The sequence below is a fragment of the Mandrillus leucophaeus genome, unplaced genomic scaffold (genome assembly GCF_000951045.1).
Source record: "Mandrillus leucophaeus isolate KB7577 unplaced genomic scaffold, Mleu.le_1.0 Scaffold1208, whole genome shotgun sequence".
NCBI lineage: Eukaryota > Metazoa > Chordata > Mammalia > Primates > Cercopithecidae > Mandrillus > Mandrillus leucophaeus.
In genome coordinates this window covers 378,726-394,691 of record NW_012100410.1, presented here as the reverse complement: position 1 = coordinate 394,691, position 15,966 = coordinate 378,726, and the positions used below count along the sequence as shown (strand labels likewise).

Here is a 15,966-nt window from a genome sequence, read left to right as displayed (position 1 = left end):
AAAAAAAAAAAAAAAAAAAAAAGAGACCTGAAGTATTTGCTGTCAGAATATAGGGGAACTTTGGAGAGCTAAATGGGTTAAGATCTTTAGGATGTTTTGCTAACCCCCATCCTTACCTCCTCAGTGGCCAGCTTTAGTTACTTTGTTAAAGTTTTATGGTTGGCAGATTCACATTTCTTCAGAGTTTGACACTAGGTTGAGGTTGGCCATGAACTAATACAATTATATTTCAGTTACACGATTATTTGCGCTCCTTGAGTGTCTCCACCCTCATGTTAACTCTGACATCTGCCCGAAATTCATTCATCGAATACATATTTGAGTGGCCTCCCCTCTTTCCGTTTGCTGGACAGCCCATCATTTTCCAAAGTCAGCCCCTAAACTCTTCTATGAGTTTCCTGACAACTCAACACAAAAATTCGCCCCTCCCTTTTTTGCGTGCAACCCCGCCTCCTCTTTTAATTGTTTGGCTGTCATTCCTCTTGTATAGTGCTCCTTGCAATCAGGACTGGTGCTCTACATATTTGCTAGCTCGGTGTATGGCACGAAGTAGATGCTCAGTAAATGTTGATTGAACGAGTATTCTGTGCATCTCGGCGATATCACATCCTGCGTGCCGTGGCGTCATTCTGCATTCCTCTGCGGTAGGCGCAGATCCGGAGGGTTTAAGTGGTTGTTTATAACATGCACCGAACATATCCAACGCAGGCTGTGGCTTCAGACCGCCCACAAAAAGCGCGGTTGGTGGGAGTGCGGTCTCGAGGTCGGCTGGCAGCTGGGAAACTCCAGCTCGGGGCGGAAACACGCTGCTTGGGAGGCGCGGGCGCCTAGTGATTCTGGGAATACAAGGTGCGAGGGAGGGAGCTGGTGGCTCTCTTATCGCGGTGTTTCCTCTCTCTTCGCTCCCGGGGGGAGCTCTCGCGGGGGGAGCTCTCGCGAGAGGAGCAAGAGGAAGATGGCCGTGCCCTGTTTTTCGGTGTGAGGCGGCGACCGTAGCTGCGACGGCGAGGCTGAGATCTTGATGTCGTGGGCACCTGAGCTCTAGCTCCCCCCAGCGAGCGCGCGTCCCTTCGTGCCTAGGCGAGAGCCGGCTCTTCCCCGGGAGATGCGTTTGTCCCAGGCTCGGGGGCGCAGTGGGAGTTCATGCTGCGCTGGAGGCTCCTGGCCACCGCTCTAATCGCCTTGGGCCGCCGCAGCGCCAGCTCAGTCGCCAGCGGTGAGCCTCCCGATTCCCCGCCTTGCCCCTGGCGGCGGCGATGACCGGGGAGAAGATCCGCTCACTGCGGAGGGACCACAAGCCCAGCAAAGAAGAAGGGGACCTGCTGGAGCCCGGGGATGAGGAAGCGGCGGCTGCCCTTGGCGGCACCTTTACCAGAAGCAGGATTGGCAAGGGCGGCAAATCTTGTCATAAGATCTTCAGTAACCATCACCACCGGCTGCAGCTGAAGGCAGCTCCGTCCTCCTCCAATCCCCCCGGCGCCCCGGCTCTGCCGCTGCACAATTCCTCCGTGACTGCCACCTCCCAGTCCCCGGCCCTTCTGGCCGGCACCAACCCCGTTGCTGTCGTCGCGGATGCAGGCAGTTGCCCTGCACACTACCCAGTGCACGAGTGCGTCTTCAAGGGGGATGTGAGGAGACTTTCCTCTCTCATCCGCACGCACAATATCGGGCAGAAAGATAATCACGGTGAGGAGTGCTAGCCCCTCTCCACCTCTCTCCTTCCCTGAGCCTAGGGTGTGCCTCCCCAGGCTTCTGGAATCCTAGGCCCCCCCTCCAGCAGACTCTTCTTTTCTCTCCTTTGCCCATCATCCGGGCCATTCGGTAAATCATGACCGACTCAGTAATAGCGTGCCAGTGGTCAGGGGGTTGGTTCTTGTGGGTGCAAAGGAATGTATCCTCCTTGCCCACTTCAAAGTTTCTCGTGAGAAGCTGTTTTGTTTGAGACAGGCCTTCGATTTGCTGATTCTGGACTGCCAGAAATTTTAGGTTGCCTCTCACCCAACCTGGTTTTCTCCCGTTGTTTATGGAGCTATGTATTTTTTATTTCTCTCCCCTTCCCCCCACCTTGGCATTTTAAATTTTGAACACATAAATTGCCCTCCTCCCTTCATTACTCACAACAGATCCCATCTTGACGGCAGCTGGTTGTGATTCTGCCTGCCACCAGGTTGTTTCTTTTTTGTCTGCTTATAGTAAACTTAGAATGTTTGATTTCTGAAAGCCACACGGTAGAAATTTGTTGGTATTTGATACCTAGAACAGTTAGACTTCTCAACAGCCGATTTTTGTTGGAGTAGGGATTTGATGTTTTGCTTGTTTTAAGTAGATAATTGCTAATAGTAATGTCTAATCTTGATGACTGTGACTAAAAATAGAGTTATGATTTTCATAGTAATTTTATCTTAGTCTATATTAACCATTTCTTTTTGCCTTGTAAGCTCAATTTTTTGTTTAATTCTAAAAAATCGTGTGACTGAGTTAACTTTTAAGCAACAGTAAATTTATTAATGAAAACTAATGTGAACACTGACATTTTAACATTTAATAGGCCGTTTTAAACTGGGTAGTTGGCACATATTGTTGATCGCTCTGTTTTTAATATGAAAAGTGTATACATTCAGTTAGAACACGCTCAACCAACTTTGTGCTCAGAATGATATACGTATCAATGAAATATTTGCCTGTGAAATAAGTTCCCTTAATTCCATCGGATTGTAGGCTTTTTAGGACAAAAATTCAGATAAAAAAAGAGTAAGGTTTCTCTTGGCTGTATAATTCTCTAACAACTGCGTTTGTTTTCCGAATTTACAATGTTGTAATGTAATAAAATCACCACCTATCATTTATCGTAAATCCCCAAAAAAGTATCTTAAAGTTGCAGCCAGTTTTTCATTCTTACATTTAAATTACTTAATCATTTTATTATTATAGTTGAAGCATAATGTTGTTTGTTGATTGATGATGGTAATTTTATTCTAACCCTCTGGAAAACAGTTGTTAGTGGAAGATGGGTTGTAGCTTCAGTTTAGTAGTCAATTATTAGGAAGTTTTTCAAATTTGGTCTACATAGTAGCCATAGTTACATTACCTTGAAATATCCCTGAAACAGATAAAAAGTTTGAGAGTTAACTCCCTTTGAAATAAGAGATGGATGAGTATCACTGAAGGTATTGAATTACAGGATTATTGGGCTTCCCTGTCTTCAACCCAACATTTAGGAGTACATTTGTTTAAGTTCAAATTCTGTTCAAAGTAATTAGAATCCTATATACTCTTAAACTCTTGTTCTTAGCCCACTGAAATTCACTTTTTTAAAGTAAGGTTTTTTAATTGTGTGTAGCTGACCTTATATCGTTGATGTTTCTGATTAATGTAACCAGTGGTTCACATACCTGGGGTAAATATAATTGTTTTCCCCCCTGCAATGTGTACATGCTCATCTCCTACAGTGAGGCGTCCTAGGAACAGTGGCTTCAATTTAATGTGCTTCTTATTTAGTCTTTTTTTCTCCCATAGCCTCATAAATTTTTCGGATACGTTATTACTTTTAGTCTTGATCACTTAAACAAAAGCAACTGGGATAGGTGCGGTGGCTCACACCTGTAATCCCAGCAGTTTGGGAGGCTGAGGTGGATGGATTACCTGAGGTCAGGAGTTCAAGACCAGCCTGACCAACATAGTGAAACCCCGTCTCTACTGAAAATACGAAAATTAGCCTGGCATGGTGGTGCATGCCTGTAATCCCAGCTACTTGGCAAGCTGAGGCAGGAGGATCACTTGAACCCGGGAGACGGAGGTTGCAGTGAGCCGAGATCGTACCATTGCACTCCAGCCTGGGTAACAGGGACTCGGTCTCAAAAATAAAAATAAAAATAAAATAAATAAATAAAAGCTGTATATTCTCTTTGGATTGCTTTAACATAAATGCATAGCAGAATAATACACTCATACAGGTACATAGCAGAGCCAGACAATTATACCATGTATTACATAGTTTTATGTTCATCATAAGGATTCCTTTCCCAACATGGTGACAGTGATGATTATTGTCCTTATTATAGATACAATTTATCCAGTAGGTCAGCAGGGTGCTAAGTGTTTACATACATTGTAACATTTAATCCTCACAGCAGCCCTGCAAAGGAGTGCAGTGGAATCATCTGGTCTTGCTGTAGTCTCTGCCTCCCAGGTTCAAGCGATTCTTCTGCCTCAGCCTCCTGAGCAGCTGGGACCACAGGCGTGTGCCACCATGCCCGGCTAATTTTTGTATTTTTAGTAGAAACTGGGTTTCATCGTGTTGGCCAGGCCGATCTAAAACTCCTGGCCTCAGGTAATCCACCCACCTCGGCCTTCCAAAGGGCTGGGATTACAGGCATGAGCCACCATGCCCAGCCCAAAGCAGATAGTTTTATACTCATTTTAAAAATAAGAAAAGTAAAGCCTAGAGAGGCAAGGAAATGTCACTAAAGTTACATAGTGTAAATCTCAAAGCTATGAATCATAGCAAGGACTCCAAAGCATATCATGAACCTCTTTGTAAGTATTTCTATTGATTGGGACCCACTATATTGCAAGGAAGTCAATTCTCATAATGTGCATTTGGGGTTTTATAGCAAAGTTCTTTAATATATTTTTTTCTCATTCCTTACAAGAGTGTTGTAAAGAGATTCTACCATTGGACAGCTCAGGTTTTTCTGTGGAGCCCAGATCTCAGCCCTGTTTGTTACTTTTTTTAATATAATGGCCCAAATAAATGGGCTACTTTGTCCACATGATAGCCCTTTAGATATTTGGCAAGATTACCTTCAGGTTAAATATTCCTAACTTTTGTATCTATTCCTCATCACATTGTTTGTAAAGTATTTAGAATAGTCCCCGAAACATAGTAAATACTATATGTGTGTTAAATAAGTAAATGAAAATCTTCGTCATTGTTTAGTAGAACTTGTTTGTTAATTCTTCCCTTAGAAAGATGGTGCCCAGAACTAACCTTATTGCTGGAGATATATTAGCCTCGTTAGCAAAGACAACAGGGAGACTATATTGCTGTAAAGCAGCACACAGTTATGCAGTGCAAGAGTATGTTAATTAATTAATTTATTTTTTGTGATGGAATCTCACTCTGTTACCCAAGCTGAAGTACAGTGGTGCAATCTTGGCTCTCTGCAGCCTTCATCTCCTGGGTTCAAGCACTTCTCCTGTCTCAGCCTCCTGAGTAACTAGGACTACAGGCATGCACCACCACACTGGCTAATTTTTATATTTTTGTATTTTTAGTAGAGATAGGGTTTCACCATGTTGGCCAGGCTGGTCTGGAACTCCTGACCTTAAGTGATCTGTGCATCTCAGCCTACCAAAGTGCTAGGATTACAGGCATGAGCCACCGTGCCTGCCCAAGAGTATGTTAATTTTTAAATTATGTTTTGTTCTCAAGTGATCTGCTGTCTTTCCATTCTATCCCTTCTTCTATTTATTTATTTTTTTAACCTCAACAAAGGACTTTAGCATTATTACATTTTATTTTGTTAGTTTTTTTTTTTTTTTTTTTTTGAGACGGAGTCTCGCTCTGTCCCCCAGGCTGGAGTGCAGTGGCGCCATCTCGGCTCACTGCAAGCTCCGCCTCGCCGGTTTACGCCATTCTCCTGCCTCAGCCTCCCCAGTAGCTGGGACTACAGGCGCCCGCCACCTTGCCCGGCTAGTTTTTCGTATTTTTTAGTAGAGACGGGGTTTCACCGTGTTAGCCAGGATGGTCTCGATCTCCTGACCTCGTCATCCGCCCGTCTCAGCCTCCCAAAGTGCTGGGATTACAGGCTTGAGCCACCGCGCCCGGCCATTTTGTTAGTTTTGGTCCTTTATTGTACCTGGAGAGCTTGTTGAATCCTGATTTGATCACTATTTAGTTCCGTTCATAAGCTATTTGAGTTTAAACTCTCTCTCATTTGGTAAAATTTTTTGGTATGTGTGTGCATTTGCAAGTTATTGACTTAAATTGAATAGGAGAAAGCATAGAGCTTTTACTTTTGTGGTAAAATATTGGTTGAATAGGAATTTTTTTTTGAGTCATCAGTTATTTTGTGAAGTATTGTATTCTGGGTCCAAACATATTTCTTGAGGTATGTTAAGTACAGTAACAGCTATAAAATCATGTATACATTGTATTCAAATATGCCGGATGATTGTGACTTATCACTTAATAGCAGCTGTTTTTTGGATGGGGAAGAAATATTAAATGTACACAAAATTATGGAACTCTGTGTCTTTGGTTATATACCACTTTTTTCTTTAGTATAAAATTAAAAGATTGAATCTAAGCCTTTTTCCACTGTCAGTGTAAGGATTTTTCTGAATCAATTTTTGCCGTTGATAGTTTGGCAAAGCATCATGATGACATGACATTTTTTATAATTGATAATAATTTTACTTACTGAGAATTGAGAATATGAAACATATAGATTTTCTTGGTTTGACTATACTTCCTATTGGTTAGACTTGTAATTTTGTTTTTTCCCTTGAGTTAAATGTCCTTAAGAAGCTAAGCAGCTTCTCTTGGATGCTAGTCAGAAGCTTTTAGGTGCCAAAGTGATGAAAGTCCTGAACATATGAATTGCTCAAGCCAGCCTTTCCTAGATGTGAAAAATTTCTGATTTATTCTGAGAAATTTGGCAGTTTCTCCTGCCTTTAATTACGTTGCCTGGCAGGTGACAAGCCATCTTCTCTATATATACTTAATTTTAATTTTTCCTTGTTAATTTTCATATTTACTTATATTTTCATGGTAATATGTTCTTGAAGCTATTTCACACAATGTTAGAGATTTCGAATTATAAGTTAAAATTCAATTAAGAATATTCCTGCCGATGCAGTTGCCACAGGGAAGTGACAATGAAATGATTAACGTGTAAAATGTCTGCCTCGTGGCTGGCAGATTTCTTTAGCCAATGATTGAAAAAAATCTCAATTTCAGAAAGATTAAAAAGGTGCAGGCCTGGCACGGTGGCTTACGCCTGTAATCCCAGCACTTTGGGAGGCCAAGGCAGGCTGATCACCTGAGGTCAGGGGTTCGAGACCAGCCTAACATGGTGAAACCCTGTTTCTACTAAAAATATAAAACATTAGCCGGGCATGGTGCCAGGCACCTGTAATCCTAGCTACTCGGGAGGCTGAGGCAGGAGAATCGCTTGAACCCAGGAGGTGGAGGTTGGGGTGAGCCGAGATTGTACCATTGCACTCCAGCTTGGGCAACAAGAGCTAAACTCCATCTCAAAAAAGAAAAAAAAAAAGTGCTTTTGAGGATTGAAAAGATAGGATAATCTATTTGGTGGCCATAGGGTATGTTTATTTTGGTTTATTCTGTATAAATTTCGTATCTTCCTTTTGATATTTTTTTTTCTCTGCTTTGTTTTAGTCACTAAAACTTTCATGATGGGTGATACAAAAGAATAATACGTGATAGATCTCTTTTAGAAGAGGTGACTATAAAGCTAATCTCTGCATGAAAAAAAAAACAACAAAAACTTTTAAGCTCCTGGTGAATAATTTTAACCAGGAGAGGGTTAAAATGATGGCTTGTGTTTAAAAGAACTTTAGTAGTTTTATGTTTGTTTATTTGCTTTTTGTTTTATAGGTTTTTTTAAACTTTGTTTTTGTAGGACAGACCTTAGTTTCCTTAGGAAGAAAGTGGTGTCTAGAGGCTCAAGTTTATAACACATTAAAGTGTGTTATACACCTTACCTGGGTGTGGGCGTGATTTGGTGGTGAAGTGTTACTCCATTGATCAGGGTTGATATAGTTGATCTTCATTATTAGATGAATGTCATCTTCCTTCTTTCTTGTCTTTCTTCACCATGTGCATCTCCAACAGAGTAGGACTGGCCTTGGGTTAAGTGGCTGTGTTTCTTGATGGTGTCACCATTAGTACTATGGAACTTCACCCACTGCTTACAAATGTTGTGATAAGAACACATCTTCAGAACTGTGTCTTAAAAGGGAGGGAGGATCCTCTTCTCCCCTTTTCTGCACTGGGCTGCAATAGGAATAGAAATTCTGACCATCTAGCTTTGGCAAAAAAGGTAGCAGAAATGGGTGATTATTGGTGATGCTGGGTCCTGGGCATCCTCAGTGAGGTAGGAGAATTCTAGAGGACTCATTGGAGAATTGAGTTTTCGGTAGGATAGCTGCCCCAAGTTGATGCCATTCTTAAGTCATAAAAATCTACTTTAATTCAGAGTACAATGTAATTATCAGAATGCTTGGGTTCCAGAAAATGAGTGCAGTTCCTAGAGAATTGGATGGGGGCCAGGCAGACAGACAATATGGTTCTGTTCCTATACCATTTATTTTCTTGAGGGAGAGCTGGGAGATCAGTTTTAGGGAAAGACTGAAGTATGTAAAATAGGGGTAGGAAAAAGGAAAAGTTCTTTTGCCTTTTCTGTATTGATCAGATCAGGGTCATATCTGAGTTTGAGACCATGCTTCTCTATGAACTGGTTTTAATGATATTATTTAACCTCTGAAATAAGCAGATACAATAATATCTGCCTCTTGGAGCTTTATAGTCTCAAATGGGAAAAGGACTGAAATATTTTAACTCTGAAGGTTCGCACAGTACCAATTAATATCAGTATGTTGCTCTCACCTTTGGTATTAAGTACCATCTTTCAGAAGCTACTCTTTCTGAGGTTTAGACAGGACTTCAATTGAGGGGTTATTTTGTTTTTGTTTTTGTTTTGTTGTTGTTTCTTTTGAGACGGAATTTCACTCTTGTTGCCCAGGCTGGAGTGCAATGGTTTAATCTTGGCTCACCGCAACCTCTGCCTCCTGGGTTCAAGCAATTCTGCTGCCTCAGCCTCCTGAGTAGCTGGGATTACAGGCATGCACCACCAAGCTCGGCTAATTTTGTGTTTTAGTAGAAATGAAGTTTCTCCATGTTAGTGAGGCTGGTCTCGAACTCCCGACCTCAGGTGATCCGCCCGTCTCGGCCTCCCAAAGTCCTGGGATTACAGGCGTGAGCCACTGTGCCCGGCCTCAATTGAGGTTTTATCTGATGCTTGAATTCATACTGTGTGTGAGTCTCCTAAAGGGTTAATTAGGTTTATTTGACTCTCCTATAAGTTACCTTTAGTTTACTATTGGTGTAGCTCAGTTGATTTCTTTTTTTTTTTTTTTTTTTTTGAGACGGAGTTTTTGCTCTTATTGCCCAGGCTGGAGTGCAATGGCACGATTTCGGCTCACCGCAACCTCTTCCTCCCAGGTTCAAGCGATTCTCCTGCCTCAGCCTCCTGAGTAGCTGGGATTACAGGCATGTGCCACCACGCCCAGCTAATTTTGTATTTTTAGTAGAGACTGGATTTCTCCATGTTGGTCAGGCAGGTCTCAAACTCCTGACCTCAGGTGATCCGTCCACCTTGGCCTCCAAAAGTGCTGGGATTACAGGTATGAGCCACCGTGCCCAGCTGTGAAGTTGGATTCTTGGCTGCAAATATCTTATCAGGCAGTTAATGCATGCCCTTTCTTAGCACTGTAGTGAGTTCTGTAAAAACTTATGCTATGTTACATATCCTCTTATGCATATATAGCTTTTGTTTGGTTTTCATACAGAATTAGGTGGAGACCTGCATTGCCCTAGTATGAAATGCTTTTTGGAGAGTAAAATCAGATTTTGACAATGCTCTTCTGGTTCTTTATAGTTTCTTTTTTCTCTGATTTCATTCATTCAACAGATACTAAGCTTCTAATAATATGTGATGGACAGTGTTTTATGTACTGAGGTTATAGCAGTGAACAAAACTGACAAAGTGTCTGTTCTAATGGAGCTTACATTCCAGTGGGAGAGACAGACAACAAACTAAGAAATATATGATATGACTGATAATGATAAGTATTATAGAGTAAAATTAAGCAGAGGATAAAGAGTGCTGAGAGTACGGGGAAGGAAAAGTAGTAATTATTTCCTTGAGGTCAGAGTCAGGAAAGATACCAATGAATAAGAAATGTAAGCAGTTACCTAAAGAAAACTAGGGAGCAGATATCTGGCAGAACAGAGTTTCAAGCAGAAAATAGCAAAAGCAAAGGTACTACATTCAAGGAAAGAAAGGTTGACGTGGCTGGAACAAAGTAAGGGGGAGGGTGGTAGGAGATATGAGATTTGAGAGGCACAACTTTTTTAGACCCTTGTTAAGGATTTGGGGTTTTACTCAGAGCAATGTGGGAAGCTGTTTAAGGGTTTTGAGCAGAGGAGTAACACGATTTGATTTTAAAAGGCTCTCTCGGGCTGTTGTGTGAGGCAGGGGTCAGTATAAAAAACTATTATAGTTGGGGGAAACTGGGGGGGTGATAAGAAGATAGAGCTGGTAGAAGTTAATGATGGATTTGATGTCAGATGATACATGTGTGTATATTTTAGTAATATATTAGCATTTTTCAGAGAAAATGCAGAAATTATCTCCTTTTACTGCTTGCTTGAATGGGACTTGAAGGAGTCTGTAGAATCTGGAACTCTGTACTAGTACTTTTAATTTCCGGCTTTGTTCTATAGTTAGGGGGTGCACAAAGTCAAAACTATTTTTATAATAATATCTAGTCATTGCTTGCCTTTTTCACTGCAGACATTTTCATTGGTGGTTCAAAAGCAATGGTGAGTAAAATTGTTGACATCTTAGTGCAAGTCAGAGTAGCAAACTGGGCTGGTAGTCATTGTATTGTTCACTGCCATGCAAATTAATTTTTAATTTTAAAAATTAAAACAAGCCAATTTTACTTAATGTTTTTGATGAAACTGTAAAAATTATGAATTTTATTACATCCTAATCTTGAGTACATGCTTTTTTGGTATTTGTGACATAATTGGGATTGTGCCTTTTGCTCTTCTGCTGCATACCGCGCGGGTAAATAAGGGAAAACATTGTTAAACTGTTTGAGTGGTGAAGCCAGGCACAGTGGCTCACGCCTGTAATCCCAGCACTTTGGGAGGACGAGATGGGAGGATCACTTGAGGTCAGGAGTTCGAGACCAGCCTGGTCAACATAGTGAGACCCCATCTCTATTAAAAAGAAAGAAAAAAAATAGAAAAAAAAGTATTAGGAAAAAGTTTGAGGGGTATTTGAGCTGAGCTAGCCACCTTTTTCATGGAACACCATTTTTACTTCAAAGAACAGTTTACGGACAATCTGTAGTTATCACAATTTGAATATTTGGCATTTTTTTTTGGAAAATAATGAAGTAAACCTATGACTTCAAGGAAAACAAGTGATAGTATTTGTTGTGAATGAAAAAATTGAAGCTTTCAAATGAAAAGTAGAAATTTGAAGAACTTACCTCTGCTATGGTAAGCTTGATGGGTTCCCAGTACATAAAAGACTGTTCTAGTCAGATTGGAGGTGATATTGCCAAATGTGATTTTTTGCTGTTGTACAGTGAAATATGTCAGCATTTGAAGATTTCCATAACCTGGTCTACTGGTGTTTTTCAACTGATCAATGCATGGTGTTACAGAATCATGTATAGTACAAGATCCATTCAAAGCACAAGACAGATCAGTATATTTCAGTGTAACACAGTACAAAAAACTTATTGATATGATTTTAGATTTCATATTGCAATCTTTTTTTTTTTTTTTTTGAGATGGAGTATCGCTCTTCTTGCTCAGGCTGGAGTGCAATGGCGCGATCTTGGCTCACTGCAATCTGCGCCTCCTGGGTTCAAGTGATTCTCCTGCCTCAGCCTCCCGAGTAGCTGGGATTACAGACATGCACCACCACATCTGGCTAATTTCGTATTTTTAGTAGAGACGGGGTTTCTCCATATTGGTCAGGCTGGTCCCAAACTTCCTACCTCAGGTGATCCACCTGCCTTGGCCTCCCAAAGTATTGGGATTACAGGTGTGAGCCACTGCGCCCGGCTGTGCAACCAACTTTTAAGAAGTGAATTTTGGTGTAGTAGCAAAGAAAAATATCCCCCAATTATCAGAAAAGGGTATTAAAATACTCCTACTCTCATCAACTGTGAATTTGTGTGAAGCATATATAAAAATGCAGCTGCCATCTTCTGTTAAGCCAGACATTAAAGAAATGTAATTTATTTTTATTTTTAATTAAATAATTTAAAATAGTACTGCTCTTGTCACTTATTTGTTTTGGAAAATGTAGTTAATTTTTTCATAAGAAATTTTATATTAACAGGTAATGAGTATTATAGTTCTAAAATTAATAAATTTAAAATTTTTAAAATCTGAATTTCTAATATGGTAAATATCAATAGATATATCTATACAAATGGTTTTGGGATCCTTAATAATTTTTAGAAGTATAAAGGAATCCTGAGATTCAAAAGCTTGAAAACTGTAAATACAGTAAAAAGAATATAAATTTTTGTGTCATTAACTGTCCTGGTTTCTAGATATGTAATTTTGGAAAATAACTACTATTAGGTCTATTTTTCTTCTTAAGAAATAGAAATAATATTTGTTTCATAGGATTATTGAGCAAATTAAATAAGGTATCACAAGTATACAGCATAGTGTCCAACACATTTAATAGATACCCATGAAATGCCAGCGATTTTATTGATTATTTGTATTTATTTATTCTTTTTTTTGAGATAGGGTCTCACTCTGTCATCCTGGCTGGAGTGCAATAGTGTGACCATGACTCTCTGCAGGCTTGACCTCCCACTCTCAGCAATCCTCCCACCTCACCCTCCTGAGTAGATGAGACCACAGGCATACCACACTACCATGCCCAGCTAATATATATATATATATATATATTTTGAGATGGAATCTCGCTCTGTTGCCCAGGCTGGAGTGCCGTGGCGTGATCTTGGCTCACTGCAACCTTCGCCTCCTAGGTTCAAACAATTCCCCTGTCTCAGCCTCCCAAGTAGCTGGGACTGCAGCCACCTGCCACCACACCTGGCTAATTTTTGTGTTTTTAGTAGAGACAAGATTTCACCTTGTTGCTCAGCTGGTCTTGAACTCCTGACCTCAGGTGATCTACCCGCCTCGGCCTCTGAAAGTGCTGGGATTACAGGCGTGAGCCACCGTGCCCAGCCCCCAGCTAATTTTTAAAAATTATTGTTTGCAGAGACAAGATCTCCCTATGTTGCATGGACTGGTGTTGAATTCCTGGGCTCAAGCAATCCTCCCACCTCAGTGTTCCAAACTGTTGGGAATACAGGCTTGAGCCACTGTACCGGCCAGTGTTGTTTACATATTTTAAAATTAAAGTCAGCCTGGTGTGGTGTCTCATGCCTGTAATCCCAGCACTTTGGGAGGCTGAGGTGGGCGAATCACTTGAGGCTAGGAATTTGAGATTGGCCTGGCCAACACAGTTTTGCTAAACTCCATCCCTACTAAAAAATACAAAAATTAGCCAGGCATGGTGGTGCACTAGTCAGGAGGCTGAGGCATGGGACGCTGAGGCACAGGAGGTAAAGGCTGCAGTGAGCCGAGATGGCATCACTGCACTCCAGCCTGGGCAACAGAGAGACTTTGCCACAAACAAACCAACCTACCTAAAAGCTAAAGTGGTCTTAATATTACTGGATGTTTTTCACTTGTTCGACAAAACAGTTTGATTTAGTTTATCAAGTTAGAATGAAGGCGTTCAATTTCAGATTTAAAAAGTACGTATGAAAAGTTGATAGCAAAGTTTATTTCATGTTTTTATAATCCTTTGTGTAATAAATTAGCTTAAGCAGCAGGTTGAGGACATAGAAAACTGAGGAGATATTAGATGGAGGTAACTAGGATATTGGAGCACTTAGTTTTATGATATACTTGGTGGATACAGTAAATTCACTATTAGCCAGGTGGTGATGATGATGATTTTGCCATTTAAAATACTGAATTAGCACAGCATTATATTTAGCATCATAGTAGAAGGTATTTCTGTTTATATTCTTATCTGTAAAAAGAGGGATTGAATTGTTGAACTGACTTCTAGTTCATAAATCTTGTGATAATATGATTAAAATTTGGACTTGTAATGGAAGGTTTCATTTGTAACTTCAGTAGGTACTGATGCTTTTGCCCTCTCTTTTCTCTGTGTTCTTGAGGGGTTAAGAAAACAAAGGATAATTATCCAGGAACATGGACACCTTGACTTCTTCACCTAGGTTATCTGTGTAGATTCTGGTGGACACTCCTTGACTTAAATTCAAAAATTTTTTGAATAGATATTATATTCACATGCTTTAGAATTCTTAAAAATAAAAGGATACATTTTAAGTTTGCCTTTCACCAATCTCTACCTATCTAGTTCCCCTCCTGGGCAGCAACTAGTGTTATCAGTTCCTTATCTGTGTGTGTGTGTTTTTCTTTGTTTTTTTTTTTTTTTTTTACCATTTGGAGCATGGTACTTCTTTTTCTTCCTGAAAGATAGAGAAGTGAAGAAAGGGAACTGTTGCCACCTCTTCCACTATTGAGACAAAAAGAGATATTCAGGAATTTATACATTTGATTGTAAACGTCTTTTCTTTTTTTTATTTCCCCCTCCACCGAGTTGGAGTCTCGCTCTGTCGCCCAGGCTGGAGTGCAATGGGTGATCTTGGCTCACTGCAACCTCTGTCTCCCAGGTTCAAGTCATTCTCCTGCCACAGCCTCCTGAGTAGCTGGGATTACAGGCATGCACCACCATGCCCGGCTAATTTTTGTATTTTTAGTAGAGATGGGGTTTCAACATGTTGGTCAGGCTTGTCTCAAACTCATGACCTTGTGATCTGCCCGCTTCTGCCTCCCAAAGTGCTGGGATTACATGCATGAGCCACTGCTTCAGGCTCATCTCTTCTTTTTTACTGCCAAATGTGTATCTCCAGCCTATACTTCTCCTTTGAATTCTAGATTTTGTATTCGTCTTCACTTGGAATCTCAGAGTTGTTTTAAAATTAACTTGTCCAAATTGGAATTACCATTTTCTGCCTCCTTCCCTTTCACCTGGCCACCCATTCTTTTAAATTACATCGTTAACTATCTAGTTGCTCAAGCCAGTCACTGAGATCATTCTTTGTTTCACCACTTCTTGCTCCCCATACACATATAATTAGCAAGTTATTTTGAACCAGTCTACTTCTGTCTCCTCTGCCCCCACATTGAGACTGACCAATTTTAATTATATTTTTTCCTGGGAATGTTGCATCAGACTCGTAACTGGTCTCTCTGTGTCCCCCTCCAATCTATTCTCTACATGAGAACAAGAATGATTTTAAAATGTAATTTGTATCATGCCACTTTCCTGCTATAGTAAAGTAAAATATGTATACCTTTCAGATAGATGAAAAAACAAAATGGAATAATAAACATTGTCAATCTGGAGGAAGGTAAGAAGGATGAGCAAAAGGAATATAGAACAGGCAGGACAAATAGAAAACACAAAAAGGGGCTGGGCTGGTGGTGGCTCACACCTGTAATCCCAGCACTTTGGGAGGCTGAGGCAGGCAGATTGCTTGAGGTCAGGAGTTCAAGACCAGCCTGGCCAACATGGTGAAACCCTGTCTCTACTAAAATACAAAAATTAGCTGGTGTGGTGGCGCATGCCTGTAATCCCAGCTACTCGGGAGGCTGAGGCAGGAGGATCTCTTGAACCTGGGAGGCGGAGGGTGCAGTGAGCCAAGATCGCACCACTCCATTCTAGCCTGGGTGACAGAGTGAAACTCCATCTCAAAAAAAAAAAAAAAAAGAAAACACAAAAAGGATGCTAGATTTAGACCCTGATATATCAGTAAATATATATGAAACTGGATTAAATGTTTCAGTTACAAGACAAATACTGTCTTACTGTAGGATTAAAAATACCCAACTGCATGCAGTTGGAGACGTATCTAAAACATCAGGATGTTAAAAAGTTGAAAGTAAGAGGATTGAAAAATATATTCCATACGAATACCAATTCAAAAAAGTTGGTATAGTGGTAATGGTGTTAATATCCTAATAGGTTTTTTTTTTTTTTTGAGATGGAGTCTCACTGTGTCGCC

General features: G+C 40.7%; 2 protein-coding genes across 3 annotated transcripts in view; one reads left to right on the top strand and one right to left on the bottom strand.

Moving 5' to 3' along the window:
- Positions 1-264: 264 nt before the first annotated feature.
- On the bottom strand, positions 265-835 carry HHLA3 (HERV-H LTR-associating 3). The gene is given in 2 exon segments (XM_011970697.1): positions 265-538; positions 540-835. Coding segments are annotated over 2 exon segments (180 nt in total). The 5' UTR covers positions 698-835; the 3' UTR covers positions 265-516.
- Positions 836-861: 26 nt separating this feature from the next.
- The window catches only part of LOC105532499 (ankyrin repeat domain-containing protein 13C), a 96,769-nt gene continuing 81,664 nt past the window's right edge, over positions 862-15,966 (top strand). For both annotated transcript variants that reach the window (XM_011970687.1, XM_011970680.1), the window contains exon 1: positions 862-1,686. In XM_011970687.1, coding sequence (XP_011826077.1) covers positions 1,257-1,686 — 430 coding nt within the window. In that variant the 5' untranslated portion in view covers positions 862-1,256. The remainder of the gene's footprint in view (positions 1,687-15,966) is intronic.